The 24,076-nt window shown below is 43.6% G+C and overlaps 1 protein-coding gene across 2 annotated transcripts in view; it reads right to left on the bottom strand.

The window, feature by feature from the left end:
* The window catches only part of FAM120B (family with sequence similarity 120 member B), a 73,730-nt gene that overhangs the window by 5,949 nt on the left and 43,705 nt on the right, over window positions 1-24,076 (bottom strand). For both annotated transcript variants that reach the window (XR_011360274.1, XM_069954937.1), the window contains exons 7-11: window positions 19,694-19,900; window positions 10,899-11,010; window positions 3,867-3,983; window positions 2,700-2,774; window positions 1,707-1,793 (exon numbers count right to left, since the gene is read on the bottom strand). Coding sequence is in view for 1 of the 2 variants with exons in the window: in XM_069954937.1 (XP_069811038.1) it covers window positions 1,707-1,793; window positions 2,700-2,774; window positions 3,867-3,983; window positions 10,899-11,010; window positions 19,694-19,900 (598 nt within the window). In the remaining variant the exon portion in view is untranslated. The remainder of the gene's footprint in view (window positions 1-1,706; window positions 1,794-2,699; window positions 2,775-3,866; window positions 3,984-10,898; window positions 11,011-19,693; window positions 19,901-24,076) is intronic.

Genomic DNA, 24,076 nt, shown 5'->3' with positions numbered 1-24,076 from the left:
AAGCATCCCTCTGCCATCATCCTCTCCAGCAGCCACAGCCCGCACAGCTCTGGGAGTCGGGTCGTGACATCACCATGTTATCCAGGAAGTGACATCACCATGTTATCCAGGAAGTGACATCACTATGTTATCTAGGAAGTGAAGCCTTGATGCAGTAGTAAGTGCAGGGGAAAAAGCACTTTATGTGCATTTCCCGTAATAAGTGTATATTGGTGATTTGTATAACTTTTGGGGGGCTATACAATACTTTAATAAAAATTTTCACCTGACTTCTCCTTTAATCTGGCAACCTGAATACTGTAAAGCCCCCCCCCCCCCTTCATACACGTACTCACCTGGCCCAGCACAATCCCCTGTCGCTCCTTCGTTTTCCCAGGAGCGTCAGGGGATTGGGCTGGGCCAGGTGAGTATGTGTATGGGGGGACTTCAGCCACAAATCTGTATAACCTTCTGACACCAGTTGATTTACATTTTTTTTATTCACTGGAGTACCCCTTTAAAGCTGTAGTACAACACCGTCATACCCCAGCTTTTGGGAGACAGTGAACTAACAAGAGAAGAGAAGAATTACAGGAATTTCTGTTAATCTCAATAGTACTGATTGGGTTGATACCTCTCAGAAGCTTAGGGATCTTCCTCCAGAGAGAGGGGATTTCCTCCTTGCGCCTATTTTACATTTATCAGAGCAGAAGTAACACAATACGTTCAATAGCAGATTTCATTCCCATAGGGTTATATTCCCTTATTGGCTTTTGTTGGGATGGTAAATGTTGTTTTACCTTTGTTACAATTGTATAGAAAATCTAGTTGCAGGCATAGCGTGCCAGATATGGGAGCCTTCCATGAGAGGACTACATGTGTCATCAAGGCTCAAACAAGATGCCCATACGGACTGGGGGTTATGTTCACACACAGTATTTTTGTTCAGTATTTTGATACCAAAAACAGGAGTGGATTGAAAACACAGAAAGGCTCTGTTCACACACTGTTGAAATTGAGTTGATGGCCGCCATATAATGGCAAATAATTGTCTTTATTTTAAAGCGGTGGACGATATTTGCCAGTAAATGATGGTCATTCACTCAATTTCAAGTGTGTGAACATAGCCTTTCTGTATTTTCAATCCACTCCTGCAAAATACTGAGGAAAAATACTGTGTGGAAACATAGCCTAAAGGCCCTATTACACGGAGCGATTATCGTCCGTATTCGGCCAATATCGGCTGTTACGGCCCGTGTAATAGAAGGCAGCTGCTATACGCTGTATTCTTTTCAGTCTGACACAGTGCTCTCTGCTGTCACTTCTGTCGATGTCAGGAACTGTCCAGAGCAGGAGAGGTTTTCTATGGGGATTTCCTACTGCTCTGGACAGTGCCTGACATGGACAGAGGTGGCAGCAGAGAGCACTGTGTCAGACTGGAGAGAATACACCACTTCCTGTAGGACATACAGCAGCTGAAAAGTATTGAAAGACTGGAGAGTTTTAAATAGAAGTAAATTACAAATCTATATAAATTTCTGACACCAGGTGATTTAAAAGAAACATTTTTTCGCAGCAGTTCCCCTTTTAAGTTCTATTGCATGTTCTAACTAGCTGCCTTTACTTGTCATTAAAACTTCACGCTTAATGTGATGCTTATTTTTTCTTTAATTTTAACTATGAAACAATAGCAACTGAACTACTAATCTACGCAATTATTACGTTACCTGGATTGTGTCTGCCGTATTCACGACCCCTTTGTGTATTTTCTCTGTTACCGTACTCATTTGAAGGGTTAGAGTCGGCCCACCGTCCTTTGTGAAAGAAAACAACAGATTTATAGCAATGGAACTGTTCAAGTATTTTTAATATAATGAAAGTTGTTGGATTATAAACTAATAATATATATGTCTTTATGTATACTGAAAAAAACACCAAATGTTTGGCCTTGGTGACTTCTAAAATATATGTGACGATGACTCTGGGCTGCTTTCACATGGCTGTAATACAGGTACAGGCCGGTCAGCAGAACCACGCTAAGGCTGGGCTCAGACTGAGTTTTTGCAATCCGTTTAACGTATACATTTTATGGGGAGAAAAAAAAAACTGATGCAAAAACGGATGCAATTGTGTGCAATCTTGTGACAGCGGCAGGGGAGAGAGGGGAGGTGGCAGAGCTCACAGTCGCGTGCCCAGCCTTCCCTCCCTCCCCCCGCTGGCCTCCGTAGCCAGGAAACCGGAAGCCTGAGGCTTTCGGTTTCCATGGCTATCATCGGGGCTCTGCGATCACTTTGCAGAGCCCCAATTGACACAGGCAGAGAATTCTCTGTCAGAAGTCCTATAGATGCTGTGGTTGTGCTGGCCACAGTACCTATAGGGTTAACTGTCAGCACCGGACCGCGGCTCCAGTGCTGAGAGTTGCGGCGGGTCCCCGGCTATCACTGATAGCCGGGACCCGCCGTGGATGACACAGGCGCAGCTCCTGCGCCTGTGTTATCCTCGATTGTAAATTAACATCACTGCAGCCTCAGGCATAGGCTGCAGCAATGTTAATTTACAGTGCAGCGGCGGGAGGGGGTTAAACGGACAGCAAACACGCAGTGTGAACCCAGCCTCACATTCGTCTAGGATTCTGCTAGTGGCAGGAGATTTTTTTTACTGTGTACCACTTTTTAGTTGCCCGCTATCTGGAGAGAATATGGACAGGTTTCATGAATTACCTTGATAACTTCCTTGCTGATTTTGCTCATAATAATTCGTGCTCCTTTGGTCGCGGTGAGAATAGAAATATCCTCCTGATAAACAAAACGGACCAATTGTTACTTCCAGAATACGTACAGTCTATCTACCTAAAGTTGCAAGAAGACATTTTTTAATAACCTGGATGTTTCAAATGATTATAAATAAAATGTAGTTTGCTTGTTCTGTAATAACTTCTGTAACAACAAATGTTCATGTATTTTATTTAAACGAGTACTTTTGAAAATTTTTTATTTTTGGAATAAAGGCTTGAGATTGTTTAATAGAAGTGAATTACAAATATCGGGCACTTTCTAAAACTAATTGCTTTGATAAAAATAACATTTTTTTAGTTAACTACCCCTTTAAGGTTATTTTAAGCATGTAGGTATCTGTGAAATCTTATTGTAAAACTACAATTCCCATCATGCCTGGACATTGGCTTCGGCTGTCCAGGTATAATGGCAATTCTAGTTTTGCAATAGCTGGAGGTCTGTAGGTTTGACGCTATAGCTCTGCAGCCTAAAGAGAAGTCAATGTAGTTCTGGACTATAATAATATAGACTGTAACTCAAGATTAGTACAAGATACTGTAAGTGATTTCACTTAAAGGGGTACTCCGGTCTGGGGGTATTTTTTTTTTACCAATGGCCGGGGAGGGGGTGGTTATAAACGGTGCAGGTGACTTACCTCTCGGTTCCAGCGCCGGGTCCCGGATCGTGGCGCCCCGTACCCCCGTCCACTCTCTGGTGTGAGCTGCCGCAGACGAGGCGGGAGGAGGGGGATTAGTCGCCAACAGAGAACAAAGGATTACACAGCGGGAGCTGTGTGAAAGACGGTATTCAGAGGTCAGAGAGGTTAGTGCTGACTTTAGAGGAGATAGCCCAGTGATGTAGCTGTAAATTAACTCTTTGTTGTCCTGTTTTGGTGCCTCATCTCCCTCCACCCCACCCCCCCTCTCCATAAGAGAACCATACCATGAAGATGGGGGGAGAGCTTTAAACTGCTGTTTCATCATAAAAATTTATTTTTCGGCTAATAAACCCAATTACAAAGTTTCTTAAAATCGCCTGTACTATTGATTTCTGCAAAAAAAAAAAATAATAAATTAAATGACAGTGACACTTTAAAGTTACTCAACTACTAACCTCTACTAGGTGCTTGCTGATGATGGACATTAGACCAGGCATTTCTTTCCCTTCCCTGGTCGTACTGAGGATCAGAATAAGACTGCTCCCTTCTGGTACACGAGCCGCCGGTCACCTCTACAGGGAATAAAGAAGAATCTTTCAATTACTGGGACCACATCAGCTATATTTGGATAACCATTAGAGAATAGATGTGACCTGTATCTAAGCTGATGATGGTTGCCAAACTTATAAAATTGTCAAATTTCCTCACTTGCTTTTACCTCCCAGCACCTCCTATACTGACACACAGAGCCCTGTACACCAGGGAAGGGCTGGGAGATAAGGGTAAGTGAGGAGGCTCTGGCTCCTGTTTCAGTACATACTTGCATTCTCCCTGATCTAACAATGCTGGGGCCACTTCTGTTGGAATATTCCTGTTATTCCTTCTGGAAATAAATGGATAAATAACAAATGTTTAGTACCATCCTCTCTTTGAAGAGGATGCATTACTAAAGTTCCACACTGATTGGTCGGCATCACAGGTGTGAGGACACTCCCCATTGACTAGGGAAACTGAAACACCCAGTTGTCAATTCATTCATAGATTTCCAGAGGCTTCACTCAATAATTAATTCCAAAATTATCATTTTAGAGCAACATCTTTTTTTTTTTTTTTTTTTTTTTTTACGGTTTGTAGAACCCGTACAGATATGAGGAACTAGGGATTAGCAGGAGTAATTGTTTTTAACTATTGATGATCGCTAAAGCTGTGTATGTAATACAAGATGCGGTCGTTGTACGTGATCTAAAGATCTACGAGAGCGATCTAAGAGAGCACTGCGTCAGACTGGAAAGAATACACTACTTGCTGCAGGACAGACAGCAGCTGATAAGTATGGGAAGACTGGAGATTTAAAAAAAAAAAAAACAGCTGATGTAAAAGGAAAAAAACTGTAGAATAATAAATAATATATCCATAATAAGTTAAAAATAAATCCAAAATAACTGAGGCAACTAGGGAGAATGTCCTAAAGGCAGATTTTTTTTTTTTTTTTTGCTGGAGTACCACCTTTAAAGTGACCTACATTTATTCCTAAAACTGCTATGGTTTATAAATCCCTAAAAATAAATGAAATTAATTTGAGGGAAAACAGGCAAATTTTTCATGAACCCCCTTATGCTTTCCCTGTACACTGTAGGATTAGCAGATGACATATAATGCCACCGGCGTGTAACCAAGAGGAAGACATGAGTTATAATAAGATGTTTAATAAAGGATTAGAGCATCACAGGCAAAGGCTGAAAATACAACTCATCCCAAGGCCTAAAGGGAAGTAGTCAGAACAGGCTGATAAATCACACCGTGAACCCATGACCACCACTGAAATCCTCACTCATCACTCCCGTGGGCGTGCTGCTCGTGTAAGTATTAGGTACCGCCATGGGGTAAACGAATGGCTCAGCAACTCTCTATACATGTCACCTCAACAAACAGCATTAAAAAATGTATATAAAAAAAGTAAAGAATTCCTTTGAGGGATTCTGTGCGGCATGGGCCCTAAGGGCCAAATGTAATTATTATATTATCTAGTCAACTAGGAGATGTCATTGTACATTATCATAGTGCCTACTGCGTCCTAGGACCATTGGAGAATGTGCATGTTAAGGGGCAGTAGCGGGAAGATGAAGGAAACATTGTCGTTGTTACATGTGCGTGTGCGGACATGTGACTGGACTAGCGCAAATCCTTAGTGACAGCGTACAGATGACTTATAGCACAATATATTGCTGAGCAAAACTAACACTAAACCCGATCTGTCACTAGCTAACCCCTTCGCTATATACTGCCCTTACACGATCCTTTACTGGCGCTAGGCTAATGTGTGCAAAAGCAGTCAGTCAAATCTTAGGAAAAATAAGGGACAGGGATATGGAGTACTGGGATGGTTTTATTTATTAAAGGGGTTTTCTGACTTTGGGTGCATGCACACTACGGAATCCGCGCGAAAAACCCGCTGCGGATTCCAACGCTCGTACCCTCATCTCCATCTGTGCCATAGACACTATTGTAGGCACAGACGGATTCCGCCGTCCGCCGAAATTCTGGCGGAATACGTAATCTGCCCGTGCATAGAATAGTGTCTATGTCACGGGCGGAGATGCGCGCCACCACGTGTGGGTACGAGCGACAGAATCCGCCGCGGGTCATATGCGCAGAATGAGTAGTGTGCACGCACCCTTAAAGTTACTTGTACGGCACTCGGCTCTTTCCAGAGGCTCCATAGAGAATGAACAGAGCCGCCGGTAATGTGCCAATCACAGCTAGAGATTACCAGGGTGCACAAAGGTTGAACCCCCAACAATTTCTTAATTGTCCTCTATTATGTGGATAGGGGACATAGCCTTAAAGGGATAATAACTTGGAGTCACACTATCGACACTACAGGAGAATGAAACAAGTGGAACACTGTGAGGCTGCAGGTGTATACGCATGCGTATCTTGGTGCTGCTCCCTTTAAACAAAGCCTTAAGGGAGTTTCGCTCTTGCACATAAATCCAGTAAGGGACATGTTTACACCATTTGTCTCAGAAGGGAGGGGGGAGGAGGGGGAGACAGAGAGAAAAGCTCACACACAGATTTTGGTGTCTCCAGCAAAAAGCAGCAGCAGCTCAGAACTGGGGGAAGGAGACTAAATAGATACTAACAAGTATGAAATGAATTGTTTGTCTCACCACGAGCAGCAGCATATCAAAAGTTATGTTTCAGTGGAATATCCATTTAAAGGGGTTATCCAGCGATAGAAGAACATGACCACTTTCTTCCAGAGACACCACCAGTTCAGGTGTGGTTTGCAATTAAGCTCCATTCACTTCAATGGAGCTGAGTTGCAAAACCAACACCCAAACTGGAGACAAGAGCGGTGCTGTCTCTTGAAGAAAGTGACCATGTTTTTCTAATACTAGATAACCCCTTATAGGCTGGGTTCACACTACATATATTTCAGTCAGTATTGTAGTCCTCATATTACAACCAAAACCAGGAGTGGATTAAAAACACAGAAAGGATCTGTTCACACAATGGTGAAATTGAGTGGATGGCCGCCATATAACAGTAAATAACGGCCATTATTTAAATATAACAGCCGTTGTTTTAAAATAACAGCAAATATTTGCCATTATATGGCGACCATCCACTCAATTTCAACATTGTGTGAACAGATCCTTTCTGTGTTTTTAATCCACTCCTGGTTTTGGTTGTAATATGAGAACCACAATACTGACTGAAATATACGTAGTGTGAACCCAGCCTTAGGCTATGTTCATACTACGTATGATTCCGTCCGTAGTGCGAACCGCGAATATACGCACATAGTTTTAAGGTTGATGCGTTCGCTTGAAAGTATACGATATACGCCCGCACAGTGCACACTACGTATGAGCTTACGGCTGGATTGTATACGGCGCCGTGAAAAATGAACAAGACCATTGTTTGAGGACGGGAATGTTGAAACTCACGGCCGTGGATTTCCATGCGGTCCCGTACGAAGTACTTATTTCAGTCAAATTGAACTTGATTTTTCGATCCAAAAGGTTCTGTGTGGTTTACGGGGCTGGGCGAAGATTTCCAAGTAAATGACCTGCCTCAGATCGCTTCGAAACAAGCTAGGGAAGCAGAACTGTACTACGGGCGTATGTTCGCAGTTCGTACGCATCCGGCCGCATGTCTATTTTTCCCACGCCTGTAGTTTCAGCCGCACATGTACAGCAGCGTACGATCTACGGACGAAATCATACGCAGTGTGAACATAGCCTAAAAGTGTGGCAAACTTTTGAGTCTGAGTAAAACCTGTTTGTGCAGGAAATTACCTGAATGTAGTCACTAGCGGACAAGAGCAAAGAACAAGCCGAACGGAGAGAAAACTAGTAAACAATAATATGTGTTCCTGTCCCTTTAACAATTTGTTACATCACCTGCTTTGTTACAAACACAGGGGAGTAACAGTCATAGAGTTGTTGTTATGGGTTGCAGAATAATCTCTTTACAGTGTGTACAAATGCCGGGAATTAATGACAGAGCGGACTACAAAGGTGCTGCCACCGTGTTGTGTCAGAACCAGAGAAAGCTGTTTGTCAAGTGCTGTCACATCAAGACAATGCTCCCAACACTACAGATAGCCACAGGCAGTATATAAAAACATTGCTTATAATTGTTCTTTTTATTGCAAACACTGGCATGTGTACAGTGAACTTACTTGGCTTTAGACAAGCACGTTAATACTAGAGATGAGCGAACCTCAAGCTCGCTCGGGTTCACGCCCGAATCCAAACGTGCGGCATTTGATTACCGGTGGCTGCAGCCCTAGGGAGTTCTATGGGCTATGGCTGTATCCATGTTTTACAGGGAGTCTCAGGGCCCTATTACACGGGACAATACGGCCCGATTCGGCCAATTATCGCTCCGTGGAATAGAGACAACAATCAGCTGATGATCATGTCATCGGCTGATCGTTTATTTAGGTTCAAACCTAAAATCATCAGGCACCGACGGTGCATCGCTGCGTGGAATAGTGATGCACGGCCGGCGACCGACAATTTTAGCAGCAGCATACATTACCTAAGCATGTTGCAGGGCTTCTCCTGCGCTCCTTTTTCCGCCTGGTCCCGCACACAGCAGCAGCTTCGGTGCGGCCTGTCTGAGCTGACAGACCGCGCAGCCAATCACTAGCCAGGACCGCCGTGGCCAGTGATTGGCTGAGCGGTCTGTCAGTTCAGACAGGCCGCACTGAAGCTGCTGCTGTGTGCGGGACCAGGAGGAAAAAGGAGCGCAGGAGAAGCCCTGTAACATGGTTAGGTAATGTATGGTGTTTGAAAAGGGCTGCAAGGACATTGGTAACGATGTCCCTGTAGCCCTTCCTAAACGATTATCGGGCCGTGGAATAGGCCCAGTAACCGAGCGCCGATATAGCAGATTGGCGCTCGTTTTCATTATTGATCGGGCCCCCATCGGCCCGTGGAATAGGACCCTTATCGTGCAAAAAATCGTTATATCGTTCAAATTTAAACAAAAATCGTTCTGTGTAATTGCAGGCAACGATCGAAAAATCGCTCGTATGTAGTTGATCGTTAATTATCGTTAATCTTCGCCGTAATTCCACATTCGTTCGCTCAAGTTCCGCATTTGTTCACTAATCGTTCAGTTTAATTGCACTTTGTTCATTGTTTTCGCTGGGATCAGAAGGAGTAAACGATCATAGTAACAATCGCAATAACGATCGTAGTAACAGTCGTAACTAACCACCATCATTCTGTGTTGTATGGTGAACGATTTCAGGTTAATGATAAACAATCTCATTTGCAATTGTTTATCGTTAATCGCTAAAAACCGCTTCGTGTAATAGGACCCTTAGAACTGCATCCAACTTCTTCAGCCACCGGTAATCAAATGCAGAACGCTCAGGTTTGGGCGAACCCGAGCGTGCTAGGAGTTCACTCATCTCTAGTTTATATCACAGGTCTGGAGATCTTCTCTTGCTATAACTCTGTGGTGGGACAGGCTCTAGTGATGCCACGCCGGGGGTATCAGAAAGCTGTGTACTGTAAAGGTACTGTATTACACAGCCAAATAACCCATGTAAAGGGCCAGTGATTGGCTAAGCAGCCTGTAACTTCACAGACCGGCTCTGAAGTTAGGGCAGTGGCTAGAAGTCAGGAAGATACCGGGGAGCGGGTAGAAGCACTGGAGAAGGTAGACAGATATATATGAACTTTATTTTTCTTTAAACATTTATCGGCCGTCGGCCGCTTGTTTACTAAGTCTATTACACAGCTCAACTATCACACAGCAAGGGCTGCACGGATTTCGCTAGCGATGTCTGTGCAGCCTTTGTATTTAGTGTAAAATAATAAAGTTTATACTTACCTGTCCACGCTCCCCAGTGCTTCTGCCGGTGTCTTTCTGGCTTCTGTCTGCTGCCCACAGCCGCCGTGAGAACTGCAGTGTCGGTCTCTGAAGTGACAGGATGCTCAGCCAATCACTTGCCATGGTGCTGTCCCGTCCTGTGATTGGCTGAGCGGCCTATCACTTCAGAGATCGGGCCCGAAGTGGTTTGAAGTCAGCAGTCGATGATTTTTAGGCAGGACCAGAAGATCAATCAGCCGATGATCGCTGTCATTGGACGATCATTGTCTTTACTACATGGATCGATAACCTGATGAACCTGCCTAATTTGGCTGATTCCATGTAATAGGGCCCTTGGTCCTGAAGATCTGTCGGTGCGGGGGGCAAAAACGAGCAGCGATCAGCGAGATCAGTGGCTCGTTTGCAGTGCCTTTACACAGCAGAACAAATCGAGCAGCCAGGCTTGGATCGTTCATGCAGCCATGGAAACTGACAGGAGAGACAAACGTATAGGATATACATATATCTGGGCTGTCAGTTTCCAGATCACACAGCAGTACATACTTACCTAGTGTGCTGCTGCTGTGATCCAGGATTCTATTCTCCGGCTCGCCCATCCTCTGGCTGCTGTATCTCCAGGCCTGCCTCCTCCACTTCTCAACCATTCTGGAGGATGCGGTGGTCTGAAGATGTAGCACCAGAACAGGACAGCCGGAGAACAGGATGCCGGATGACACAGCAGGGCTGATGGTAAGTATGTACTGCTGTGTGATCTGGAAACTGACAGCATGGATATATACATTTCTGTGCTGTTAGTTTGCCTTTATCATTTTCGGCCACAAATAACCCTGTTTACACAGTAAGATATGTGCCCGATGACGAGTAATTTTAAAGAAACCTCTAAATACACGATCAGCCGGGGATAAGGCTCCTCGGGTGATCCATGTCACTTATAGAGGGCCGGAGTATCGGCCGCAGAGGCATTTTTTTGCGACTCTCTCGGCTGATAATCCGCCTGTGTAAAAGGCCCTTTAGTCTTTGATATGAAAGATGTCAGATGGTCAATCGTGTAGCTAACACTGCCACCTCCCCTTACGGTTCCCCATGAAACCACCAACTACAACTTGTCTAGGCCCTGGCCACTTCCTCACCTGGTGAGGGTCCAGCAGTTCCTTTTGGAGCAGGATGCAAGATTCTGTTCTGTGCTGCACAGGCTTCAGTGATCATCATCCTCAGTTTCTTGAAGTCAGTTATTAAAGACTCCTGCAAACAAAACATTTCTGCATTTATCACATTCTCCCTGGTCTTGCGTGATATAAAGCCTCAATTATTTACATTTGTTATTTACGGCATGCATGATAGGTAAGACTTAAAGGGGTACTCTGGTGAAATTTTATTTCTTTTAAATCAACTGGTTTCAGAAAGTTGTATAGATTTGTAATTTACTCCAGTCTTCCATTACTTATCAGCTGCTGTATGTCCTGCAGGAAGTGGTGTATTCTCTCCAGTCTGACACAGTGCTCTCTGCTGCCACCTCTGTCCATGTCAGGAACTGTCCAGGGCAGCAGCAAATCCCTATAGAAAACCTCTCCTGCTCTGGACAGTTACTGACATGGACAGAGGTGACAGCAGAAAACACTGTGTCAGAGATTTTATTAAAAGAAATTAATTCTATATAACTTTCTTATACCAGTTGATTATAAAACTTCTCTGCAGTACCCCCTTTAAGTAGAAGCAAATTCAGTAGGCTTTTAAGAAGTAAGACACACAGGGGGAGATTTATCAAACATGGTGTAAAGTGAAACTGGCTCAGTTGCCCCTAGCAACCAATCAGATTCCACCTTACATTTTCCAAAGAGTCTGTGAGGAATGAAAGGTGGAATCTGATTGGTTGCTAGGGGCAACTGAGCCAGTCTCACTTTACACCATGTTTGATAAATCTCCCCCTATAAGTATGGCTGCCCTAAAAGTAACCATATATTACAACGGCATAGTAAAAAAAAAAAAAAAATTAACATTTTTCCTGACGCTCTGAAATTTTAACACCATCATGGCCAGTGAACAGCACCCAGCATATGGATACACTTACGAGAATTCTCCCAAGGCAAAGAAGTCAATTACCAGAGATTATTTTATTATAGCGCTATACACTATAAATAGAGAGGAGGAGGAAGTGACAGCTGTTCTTTGGTTAAAGCCCCCCTGTCCCTCTGGCGTTCCAACTGGTGTTCTTCTATATGGGTTCTCCTGGCTCCTCCATATATCATAGATGGATGCTGCCGGCAGTCACTCTATTTTATGTCACCACAAATGTTACCCGATCCGATGTTAGGTTTTTTTGACATATCAAAGTTCATCAATTTGCCACTTTAAGCTTTTTGGTCTGATCCATCATTTTAAAAAAGCGCATTAATCACCTGAGTATAAGAAAAATTAAGAGACAACATTGGGCCACACACGGGCAACACGCCAAACGAAACCATTTTCTTATGTGTACGGTCAGCTTTACAGAGGTGACTTACCAACATTAAGGGGAACTCCAGCAAAAAAAAAATCTAAATCAAGTGGTGTCAGAAAGTTAAAAACATAGAAGATTGTTGGCAGATAAAGCCCCTCTGGTCCATCTAGTCCGCCCTTCTATTATTTCCTTTCTTATTACCTTAGGATAGATATATGTATATACCAGGTAGGTTTACATTCAGTTACTGTAGATTTGCCTACCACATCTGCTGGAAGTTTGTTCCAAGCATCTACTACTCTTTTTTTTTTTTATTATTATTTATAGTTCTTTATTTTATCAAACAATTAGTCATATACAAAAAAATAATTTCATTAACATCCTTACAACAATATTTTAACCCCATTCCACCCACACCCATCCAAGAGAGCAAGAGCGGAGAAAAAAAAATCTACTACTCTTTCAGTAAAGTAATATCTTCTCACGTTGCTTCTGATCTTTCCCACAACTCACCTCTCACTGTGTCCTCTTCTCTAAAAACACTTCTCTCCTGAACCTGTGAGAGCACTGTGTCAGACTGGAACTAATACACCACATAAAGCAGCTGATAAGTACTGGAAGACTAGAGATTTAAAAAAAAAACTAAAAGCAAATTACAAATCTATATAACTTTTTGACCGTTTCATTTCAAAGAAAAAAAACGTTTTGCTGGAGTACCCCTTTAAGGAAGTCCATAAAGATTTAGTTGACAATGTAGGAAGGGTCCTACATACCCTAAACGTGAGTAACTTGAAAGACCTTGCTTACTCCAGGTTTCATACGCCTCTGTCTATTCTTTTGTATGTCTATCAGTATGTGACACACAGAGGCACCCAGAAAGGTCTTAGGAAGTAGATGGGAGATCTGGTATTGGGCCACTGCAGAAAGGTGGACATGCTTTGTGATGATAAACCATTAATCATAGTAGTGCCATGCAGAGGTGTATTTGCTCAGGTGCCGCTGGAATGCACAACCAATCAGGACAAATAGAGACCCATTCCTACATGCTGAAAATATGTTTTGCATTGTTCACGACTTCTGAGTGGCCGTTCATAAAACTAACGTGAAAACAGGTAAATAGAGAGATGGAGGGGGGGGGGGGGGCTGTCATAGAAAAGCTGAGACTGCAAGACTTTTATGTGTCGCTCAACCTCCTGAGCAGGGAAATAGGAACGGATCAATGTGTAGGACATAACACGGTCGCGTCATATGCTAAGGTGCGGGACTAATGTCAGACCGATACAGAGATTCTGACGGGAAAGGGGCAAACCGGGTGATAGTGAGGACATTTAGCCATAGAGCTGCTAGGCAGATGTCATCTCATAAAGATTAGGAGTTCATCCAACACAAACTCTTAGGGTGGTATTACAGGGAACGATTATCGTTCCAAAAATCGTTAGATCAATCGGATTTAAACGATAATCGTTTCATGTAATAGCAGACAAGGATTAAACGACCAATGAGAAATCGTTGGTCGTTTGATAGAATTCGGACCTATTTTTATCGTTTGATCGTTCGCACATCGTTCGGTGTAATAAGAAGTCATTGCTGAAACGTACGCAATAGCGACGACAAAACGATCATAAGTAACGATCATCGTTCCGTGTAATTGGGATAACGATTTCGGGTCGTTTGCCATAACGGTCTCTTGAGAACGTTTATCGATAATCATTAGTCGTCAAAAAAACGCTTGGTGCACCCTTGGAGTCCTATTCCACGGGCCGCTGGCAGCCAGATCAATGTTGTAAATGAGCGCTGATCTGCTAGATCGGCGCCCATTTACTGAGCCTATTACATGGCTCGATTATCGTTTAGCAAGGGCTGCACAGACATCGTTAGCGATGTCCGTGCAGCCCTTGTCCCAAACCGTTATAAATCACCTCTCCAAGCTTTGAGTCCTACTCCTGTTCTCTGCTTCCTCCCTGGCTCCACGGCTGTAGCTTCAGAGTGGAGGACTGAAGTGGCCAGTGATTGGCTTAGCTGACAGGCCGCTCTGAAGCTGCAGCCGGGGAGGAGGCAGAGAACAGGAGTAGGACCAGAAGCTTGGAAAGGTGATGTATAACAGTTTATTCAATTGTTAGCCATCGTCCGCGCATCGCTATTACATGTAGTGATGCGCGGTTGGCAGCCGGTGATTTTAGGTTTGGACCTAAAGAAACGATCAGCCAATGATCATTTCATTGGCTGATCACTGTCTCTATTACACTGACCCATAATCAGTTGAATCGGGCCGATTATCGCTCCGTATAATAAGGCCCTTAGGGTCCTATTACACGGAGCGATTTTTAACGATTAACGTATAATAATAAACGATCGCAAACAAGATTGTTTATCGCTAACCAGAAATCGTTCACCATATTGCACAGAACAATGGTCGTTACTTACAATTGTTACTGCGATCATCACTATGATCGTTTACGCCATCTGATCCCAGCAAAACAATGCCCGCTCAGCCAATCAGTGATTGGGGAGGGACAGTAGTCACTGAGTGGCTGAGCGGGTACTTTTCCCCGGGTCATGATGTAACAGGAAGCCAGAAAAGTCGAGCCCGGCAGCAGTCAGTGAGCTGGTGCCGCAGGGGCAGAGGGATGGGTAAGTATACATTCTTTATTATGTTCCTGCACCGCCCTGCCTTCAACAGAGTATTCAATTTGTCTGGACTTCCCCTTTAAGGTTCCCATACACCTTATACTCTTGTCAGTCATAAATAGTAAAAATAATAAAAATGAGTTGTTAATTAATGTTTTGCTCTTTCCGATCTCTAGTTTTTAGATTTTTGAGCAGGAATAATTCAGAGAAGATAGAAAGCTTTATTATACCGGTATCTGTGTTACACTATGGACAGTAAGATATACATAGCAAAAAGGCACAGTCAAACAGAAGTGGCGTATAGCGCTATAATATGGTAATACTGACACTAAGGGAATGCAATAACATTCTGGACACTGGACACTACTATATCAAACACTGCGTTATGGGGTCAGCATTGTTCAAGTGGACTTGGCACTAGCACAGTATACAATGCGTCTCTTCATATAAGATCTGATCTGATTAATATGGCAGTAAATGATGGATGAGAGTGTGATCTGATCACTGCCAAGCCTCATTACCCCTTCTCTGCCCTCCGCTCACTGACCTGAGGAAAATAAGACAGGCTGCTGGCTCCATGTTCTGTTTGTGCCAGCTGGGAATGGCAACTATTTCATCATTAGTAATATATAAGGAGGGGGGGTGCTGACTGAAGCTGGCAAACAAATATATATATATATACAAACACATACAGTGATGCCTTGGATTATGAGCATTATTCGTTCCGGGGCGGCGCTTGTAATCCAAATCACTCTTAAACCAAAGCAAATTTCCCCATAGGAAACCAATGAAATGCCGACAATTGGTTCCACACCCCAAAAATAATGATTAAAAATTCTTAATAACAGGTAAAACAAATGAAACAAACATTTAGAAAGCTGGATATGTCATATTATAAGTTACAGTACAGTATAGCAATCAGCATGTGGAGTATAATGTATTGTATGTGCATAAGAATGAAAAAACAGCAGCAGTTTGTAGATACAGGATGGACCTGCAAATCCCCATAATGCAGTAGCTTAGTACAACAGGCTAGAATAGAGAAGCAGGGCTGCTGGCAGAGGTCTGTGTGGTCACATGACAGCTATGGGAAAGGGGCATGTGTTCAGCATGGACCAATCAGGAAATAAGAATCACAGAGCTGTGCAGGAGGACAGTGACAGAAACTTTTCTGTACAGAGTGTAGGTACAGGCACAATATAACAGCAGTGTGTATAGCTGAGTGTAAGTGCATGCACATTATAGCAGCAGTACGTATAGCTGAGTGTGAGTGCAGGCAGATTATAGCAGGAATGGAGAGGATGGGAAAGAGTTGACAGAGACTGCAGGGAGGAATGAGAAGGACATATGTGGGCACAGTATAGCAGCACTCTCTGTCCGGGGAGAAAGAGGTTACAGCTATGAAGAGATTACCTCCACAGTCCTGTCACCTGATGTAAGCCCCAGCCTGAAGTGGATCCAATATGATTTGAAAGGTGAGGGAGACTTCCTGGGTCAGAGTACAGTGCTGTAGGCCCCGCTATGTAGACCATTCCCCCCCCCCCCCCCCACCCACACCCAGTACAGGGAGCTCTTAAACCAAAGCAATGCTCTTAAACCAATTTACAATTTTGAAAAACTGTGAGCTCTTTTTGCTAAATGCTCTTAATCCAAGTTACTCTTAATCATGGATCCTCAGGCGGGCCCCAAAATCTACGACAAATGCAAACCCTATTGAGGAAAGCTCTGTTGTACTATAGCTCAGGTATGAAGAACACTGTAAAATTGTTTTCTAGAGTGCCCGGGAAGTGCAGCAATAACATTGCCTAAAACTATCCTAAAGGGGTACTCTAGAGAAAAAATATTGTTTTCATATCCATTTCAGAAAAGTTACAAATCTGTAAATTACTGCTACTTAAAACTATTACTTATCAGTTGCTGTATGTCCTGCAGGAAGTGGTGTATTCTTTCCAGTCTGACACAGTGCTCTCTGCTGCCACCTCTGTCCATGTCAGGAACTGTCCACAACAGGGAGGTTTTCCATGGGGATTTGCTGCTGCTCTGACAGGACAGAGGTGGCAGCAGAGAGCACTGTGTCAGACTGAAAAGAATACACCACTTCCTGCAGGATATACAGCAGCTGATAAATACTGGAAGACTGGAGATTTTTAAATAGGAGTAAATTACAAATCTTTCTAAAACCAGTTGATTTGAAGGAAAAAAAAAGTTTATAAATTTAGGGATACTTGGCTGAATACTATGGTTAGCTATCCCTGAACTGAATATATGTGTATACAAGCTACGATTTACTATAAAAAGGGAAGTATAATATGTAACACAGCTTGCCCTGTACCATGCCTATAAATATGGAGTGTTGATACAACACTGCGGCATGTTGACTGTGTACACACTCGGGTCACCGATGCCTTCTTACACACTCATTATCTTATATGACTTGTTTTCGCTTCACATTGTTCTCGTAGGGAATGTTTATTATGTAAAATGTTTATGTTAAATATTCACCACTAGAAAGGCAATCATATAGATTTCTTTATATATTATTGATATATCGATTGTTTATAGTAATAACATAGTTAGGCAAACAATCTAACCCCTGCACATCTACTAGACATAGTAACCTCCAGCGCTGAGCAGCCTGATCGCAACAATAAGGAAAAGGCTAAAAACGGAAGACGATTGTATTCAGCAGAGTCAGCGCACAGATATTATGGGGCCTGCAGGGCGCAAGGCTTTGTTTTCAGTAGAAACACTAAACACGTCTGCTCTACTATAATCCTAAATATAAAATGTACTCATCTCACCAGAAAAACAGCACGTCTGTTCCAAAGCTTAAAGGGGGTGGCCGCATGGTAGGTATTAAAAAATAAACACTGCTGAAAATACTGCCCTCTCTCACATATAGTGATGTTAGGGTCCGATTAGATGGAGCAATTTTCCGTTTTCTCCAATGAACGATAGCGCTTTTACGAACGACCCGAAATCATTCGCCATAATACATCGAACGATAGTGATTAGTTACAATCGTGATTTCGAAAGTTCGCATAATATCGTAAACAAAAGATCGTAATAACCAACAATGTGTACATACGGCGAAAGATTACCGAACGATTTACACTGATTTTATGGTGAGCAAAAAAAGATGCGATCAACGACACAAAGACATTTTCGTTATTGGTTTGATCTTTGACCGCGTACACACCCAATGTCGTATTACACTGCCCGATGCACAGTCTAAGCTAGTGCCGATCTGCTAGATCAGCGCTCGCTTACCAAGCTTATTACCTGGCTCAACAATCGTGCAGCAAGGGCTGTAGATATATGCAGTGGTACCCTGGTTTAGGAGTAACTTGGATTGAGAGCGTTTTGTAAGAAGAGCTCTCAGCTTTTCAAAATCATAACTTGGTTTAAGAGCTCCGTGTATTGGGTAGGATGGTGAGTGGGAGAGGGGCATGGTCTGCATAGCGGGGTCTACAGCACTCTACTCTAACCCAGGAAGTCTCCCTCATCTTCCAAATCATAGCAGATCCACCTCAGGCTGGGGCTTACATCAGGGGACAGGACTGTGGAGGTAATCTCTCCATAGCTGTAACCCCTCTCTCCCCGGACAGAGAGTGCTGCATGTATGTGCCCACATCTACCCTGCTCATTCCTTCATGCTCCCTGCAGTCTCTGTCAGCCCTTGTGTTTCCCATCCCCTCCATTCCTGCTATAATGTACCTGCACTTAAACTCAGGTATATACACTGCTGTATAGAAAAGTTTCTGTCACTGTCCTCCTGCACAGCTCTGTGATTCTCACTTCCTGATTGGTCCATGCTGAACAAACCCCCTTCCCCATTGCTGTCATGTGCCGACACAGAGCTCTGCCAGCAGCCCTGGTTCTCTATTCTAGCCTGTTGTACTACGCTACTGCATTATGGGGATCTGCAGCTCCATCCTGTATCTACAAACTGCTGCTGTGTTATCAGGTTTATGCACTTACTATACATTATACACCACATGCTGATTGCTATACTGTACAGTAACTTATAATATCACATATTCAGCTGATTCTGAATGTTTGTTTCATTTGTTTTACCTGTTATTCAGAATAAAAACAAATGATTATTTTTGGGGGTGAGCAACCAATTGTCTGCATTTCAATGATTCCTGATTATGGGAAAATTTGCTTTGGTTTAAGAGTGATTTGTAGTGACAGGCTGCTCAGCCAATTACTAGGTGAGATTGGCCAGAGCCACGGCCAGTGATTGGCTGAGCAGCCTGTCACTGCGGAGATGGCTTCAGAGGCTTCAGCGATGCGTCTTGGACAGGTAAGTATAAGGCTGGGTTCACACCTGTGTTTGTCTCATTCATGAATGGATCCGTCTATATCCGTTTATTTTTAATCAGAAAAAACTAAAAATTGCTTTGTCTAATAGGACCCTAACCTGCTGATATGTCCTTTTTGTGCACAGAACGCTGAGGATGAAGGTAAGTTTACCCCTCGGGCCTGGACTGTTGATTTTTATTACTACAGGCGTGCCAGCCGGGTTGGATCAGTGTTCTAGGGGTGATAGTCCCACCCCTACACCCCTAGGACTTAACTACTAACTGCACGGGAACAGCGCAGAGGATAAAGTTAAGAGACTTGCCTTCATCCTCAGCGCCCGTGTACAAAAGGGACTTATCAGCAGGTTAGATTTGTTGGATTTCCCTTTAAGCCATTTATGTGTGTAAAGGCTCTATTACACTGACTCACCTGCTCACTACTGGGTGTAATAGCGGCAGCAGTGAGCTGGGAACGAGGAGCAAAGGAGCGCTGACAGCTCCTATCAGTCACCCTGTGGAATACAGCCTTAAAAGGACCCTGAGGATAACTCACCTTCTTCTCCAGGATCTCATCCACGGGCCGGTGTTCATGACACAGCAAGTACTTCTGATGAAAGAGTTTCCCATCAAATGTGTTCCATGGCATCAAATCCATCATGTTAAAGGGGTAGCCACACGCACTGTTACAAGCCATCAATGTATTCAAGCCACGGAGAAAGAGGAAAGCCAGGTGAACCGCTCTGGAATCTACGTAAGGAAGCTATAAAATGGGGGGAAAAAACAAGAAACAAGTAATAAGTCTATCCGCTTTAGTTTTGTTTTACATACATAGTAAAAAGTGCACTTCTTAAGATTCCGACCCGCTGGTATAGGTGCCCGCAGTTGCTCAATTAGCGCACTATATTGGAGGTGTGGACCAGCCGGTTCTAGGATTCACATATGGTGGGACTGTCCAGCTTTGAAACCATTTTGAAACACAGTTTTTCAGATTTATATACAGGTGACTAACCCTCGCATCGCGCCAACCCCCCAAAGCCACTTTCCCTACTCCCTCGCAACTTCTTGGCTAAGGTCCATAATTCGGAGACATTGGAAGGCGACAAAGCCCCATCACAGAGGTCAATCATTTGTACCACATGGATCTTATATCGCGATTGACCAGAATAAGGTCAGCAAAGTGGCTCACACGGACTACTTATAAAACTGCCACCGTTTCTACAATAGCTAATTTACATTGGGTTACAACTGTTGACAGTTTCGATGAGTAGGCCTTTGGCTTTGGGGCCATTGGGTGCCTGCGTTCCACATTACGCTTTCTAATAGCAGCTCCCCTTACCCCTCCCCACAGACCCCCTCCTTTTTTTTTGCCCCCCTTCTCTCTCTACTATCTCTTTTTCTTCTTTTATGTCTGCACTATTGTTATGTTATTAGCTATGCATTGTTATATTAGGCTACCATTGTAGATTTTTGCTGTGTTGCTATGATCTCTAGTAGTTTGACATCCATCATAATATGGGTTACATTAGCAAGGACTTATTACAGTAGCTGGATGGGACTTCTGCAGTGTCTCTGCGTGATGGACTTTCCAGTTCCCAAATGCAAACTAAAACTATTGAGGGACTTAGGGTCCTATTACACGGAGCGATTTTTAACTATTAACGACTAACGATAAACGATCGCAAATGAGATTGTTTATCGTTAACCTGAAATCATTACAGACCATATTACAGACAACGATGGTCGTTATTGCGATCGTTACTATGATCGTTTACTCCTTCTGATCCTAGCAAAACGATGAACAATGTGCAATTACACTGAACGATTAGTGAAAAAATGCGGAACTTGAGCAAACCAAAGTGGAATTACAGTGAACGATTAGCGAACGATTAACAATAATTTTAGATTCAGATCTAAATCAACGACATAAGAACGATTTTTTCGATCGTCGCCTGCAATTACACAGAATGAATATCGTTTAAATTCGTACGATTTAACAATTTTTCGCTTGATAATCATCCCTTGTAATAGGGCCCTAAAGCCCCTATTCCACGGGCCGACTGTGAGGAGCAAATGAGCGCTGTCAGTGCTCATTTGCTCCTCGTTCCTCGCTCACTGCCACCGCTAATACACGTGGCGGCAGCAAGCGGGTGAGTGCGGGTGGGGCCGCAGGGGGCTGCCCAGGTGATTGCTAGATCATCCGGGCAGCCCATAGAGGATAGTGGCGGTCTGCTGCCCCTTCTCCTATTCCGCTGATCGCTGCTATCCCAGTGGTTTGTTTTTTAACATGGTTAAAGACAAAGAACTGCATCGATCAGCCGACATGAACAATGTCGGCTGATCGTTGCCTTCTATTCCACGTTGCGATTATCGGCTGTAATGGCCGATAGTCGTTCCCTGGTATAGAGCCTTTAGTGGTATTGCTTACCATTCAGTGAGATGCCAGAATATGGAGTGATTATGGAGTGCCATAATTTGTCCGGTTCTATGATTGTATGTAAGGGGGTTTTCTTGCCCCAGAATTCCACACTTTGTCGTATTTATTGCTATGTGAATATTTTTAAACAATTAAAAAATATATATATATATTTATTATATTAAATTTATACAGTATTTATAATATATTTATTTTATTTCATTTTTTTTTGTAAATGTTATCATGAAGTCATCGACATGCATGTTAGTAGATACAACTATGAGTTCCGTATGTATTTGATTCTTTTCTGTTAAGCGAGAAGTTTAGAGAGACTCGGCCACTGGCCACGTCCCTGCACATGGTGGACATTTTGCAGGTGTTTGTACTCAAAGTGGTTGCACAAAACCGACATAGTCCGGGGCCAATCTCCATTACTTCCCCTGAATACTCAGCCACACCTTGCAGGGATTTGTCACTCTGGAATTTTATACACTGTTTGCTCTTGACTCACAATATGTTTATGTGTGGAATTTCCCTCAGGAATAAAGGGGAGGTTGGATTTACTATGTCGTCTTATTCTTGGTCTTCACGTCAAAACCTAAAGAGTGTATTTTTAAAAACATAATGGAATGTACAGTACTCCTCACCACTCTTTGGTCTAGGTCGGTGCATGCGTCCCTGCCTTCTAGGGCGTGTGTGCACCGGCTTTGTGAAAATTAAAGGGCCAGCGCACCATTAACTGGCTGTTGCCAACCATTGACCCTATATAAAGCAGCCTTTTTCTGAGTCTTTTAACGGATCTTTAGTGCCCATTGCCTATTGGGAAAGTATTCCTTAGGGTAGTATTAGACGGGCCGATAGGGGCCCGATAACAACTGTAAACGAGCACTGATCTGCTAGATCGGCGCTCATTTACTGGGCCTATTACACGGCCCGATAATCGTTTAACAAGGGCTGCAAGGACATCGTTACCTATGCTCTTGCAGCCCTTGCTTAAACGGTATACATTACCTATCCATGGTAAAGAGCTGCTGCTGCGGTCCGCTTCTCCACGGATCTCGCACGCTCTAGCTTCAGAGCGGTCTGTAAGCTGACAGGCCACTCAGCCAATCACAGGCCATGGCGGTCCCGGCCTGTGATTGGCTGAGCGGCCTGTCAGCTGAGACAGGATAACAAAATACAACGGCAACAGGACGTTTCGGCGTCAAGCCTTCCTCAAACGTCCTGTTGCCGTTGTATTTTGTGATGGACTTTTTTCTACAATAAAAATTATGAGGCATTATGGTGAGTGCCGAGATTGAGCTTTTATTATGCCTCCATTACCTGACCTCATCTGTCCTTAGCCTGCCCTGACCTCTTCTTGGCCTTCCATACCCGTCCTACACTACATCTCAGCTGCCAAAGTCGCGCTAGGGGTGGTAACCTGGGGGTCGCCTGCTACATCAAGCCCATCCTGCCTTGAGGTGGGCTCTGGTGAAGACCAGTGACCTCTTAGATGTCGCTCCCTGGTGCGGCCTACACCACTGCTCAGTGGATCCATGACCTCCGGTCTATACAACTACATGTTTGATTACAATCCACCTACAGTTCTATGGCATATCCTACCATCAGCCACTGTAGTCACCAAAGACAAAGAGAACCTGCAGCAGAAAGTCAAGGCCTGGCCCCAAGACTTCTGCTGCAGATTTGGCGAGCTCCAAATGTTATGGCAAACCCACATGAAGACGACTGAATGCAAAATCCATATCTAAGTGCCATGTAACTTCCCTTACATGATGGACACAAAAATTACCCAACAGACTCCACTGGCTTAAAGGGGTCAGTCACGTTTCCAGCATGGGGTCTAGGATTTAGCTTGTCATACAGTGCTACATGCTGAATGCCATTTCTTTGTATAATATGCTTCTAATAGAACCTGCAATAGAGATGTCACCCCTGTCTTATAACCCATTACAATGACTGGACAGTTAGACTTAGACCACAGCCCACTGCACTGAACTATTTTACATATTAATAAAAATGGTACTCTGGGAAACTCTTTTCCCTTTCAAATCAACCAATTTTAGAACGTTATATAGATTTGCAATTTACTTCTACTTAGAAATTTCCAGTCTTCCAGTACTTATCAGCTGCTGTTTGTCCTGCAGGAAGTGGTGTATTCTTTCCGGTCTGACATAGTGCTCTCTGCTGCCACCTCTGTCCATGTCAGGAACTGTCATGGTTTTCTGTGGGGATTTGCTGCTGCTCTAGAAAGTTCCTGACATGGACAGAGGTGGCAGCAGAGAGCACTGTGTCAGACTGGAAGGAATACACCACTTCCTGCAGGACAAACAGCAGCTGATAAGTACTGGAAGAGATTTTTAAGTAGAAGTAAATGACAAATCTATATATGCATCCTGGGAGGTCTGCTTCTCTTATCCGTCCTCACTCAGCACCATGACTAGTGATATAGGTTTTCCTAATGGTCAGTCTGAGGTTAGGCCAGCCACTATTGCCACAACATGCATTAGAAACATTAGTCGT

The sequence above is a fragment of the Dendropsophus ebraccatus genome, chromosome 15, assembly GCF_027789765.1.
Source record: "Dendropsophus ebraccatus isolate aDenEbr1 chromosome 15, aDenEbr1.pat, whole genome shotgun sequence".
Lineage (NCBI taxonomy): Eukaryota > Metazoa > Chordata > Amphibia > Anura > Hylidae > Dendropsophus > Dendropsophus ebraccatus.
This window is presented reverse-complemented; position numbering and strand designations above follow the sequence as displayed.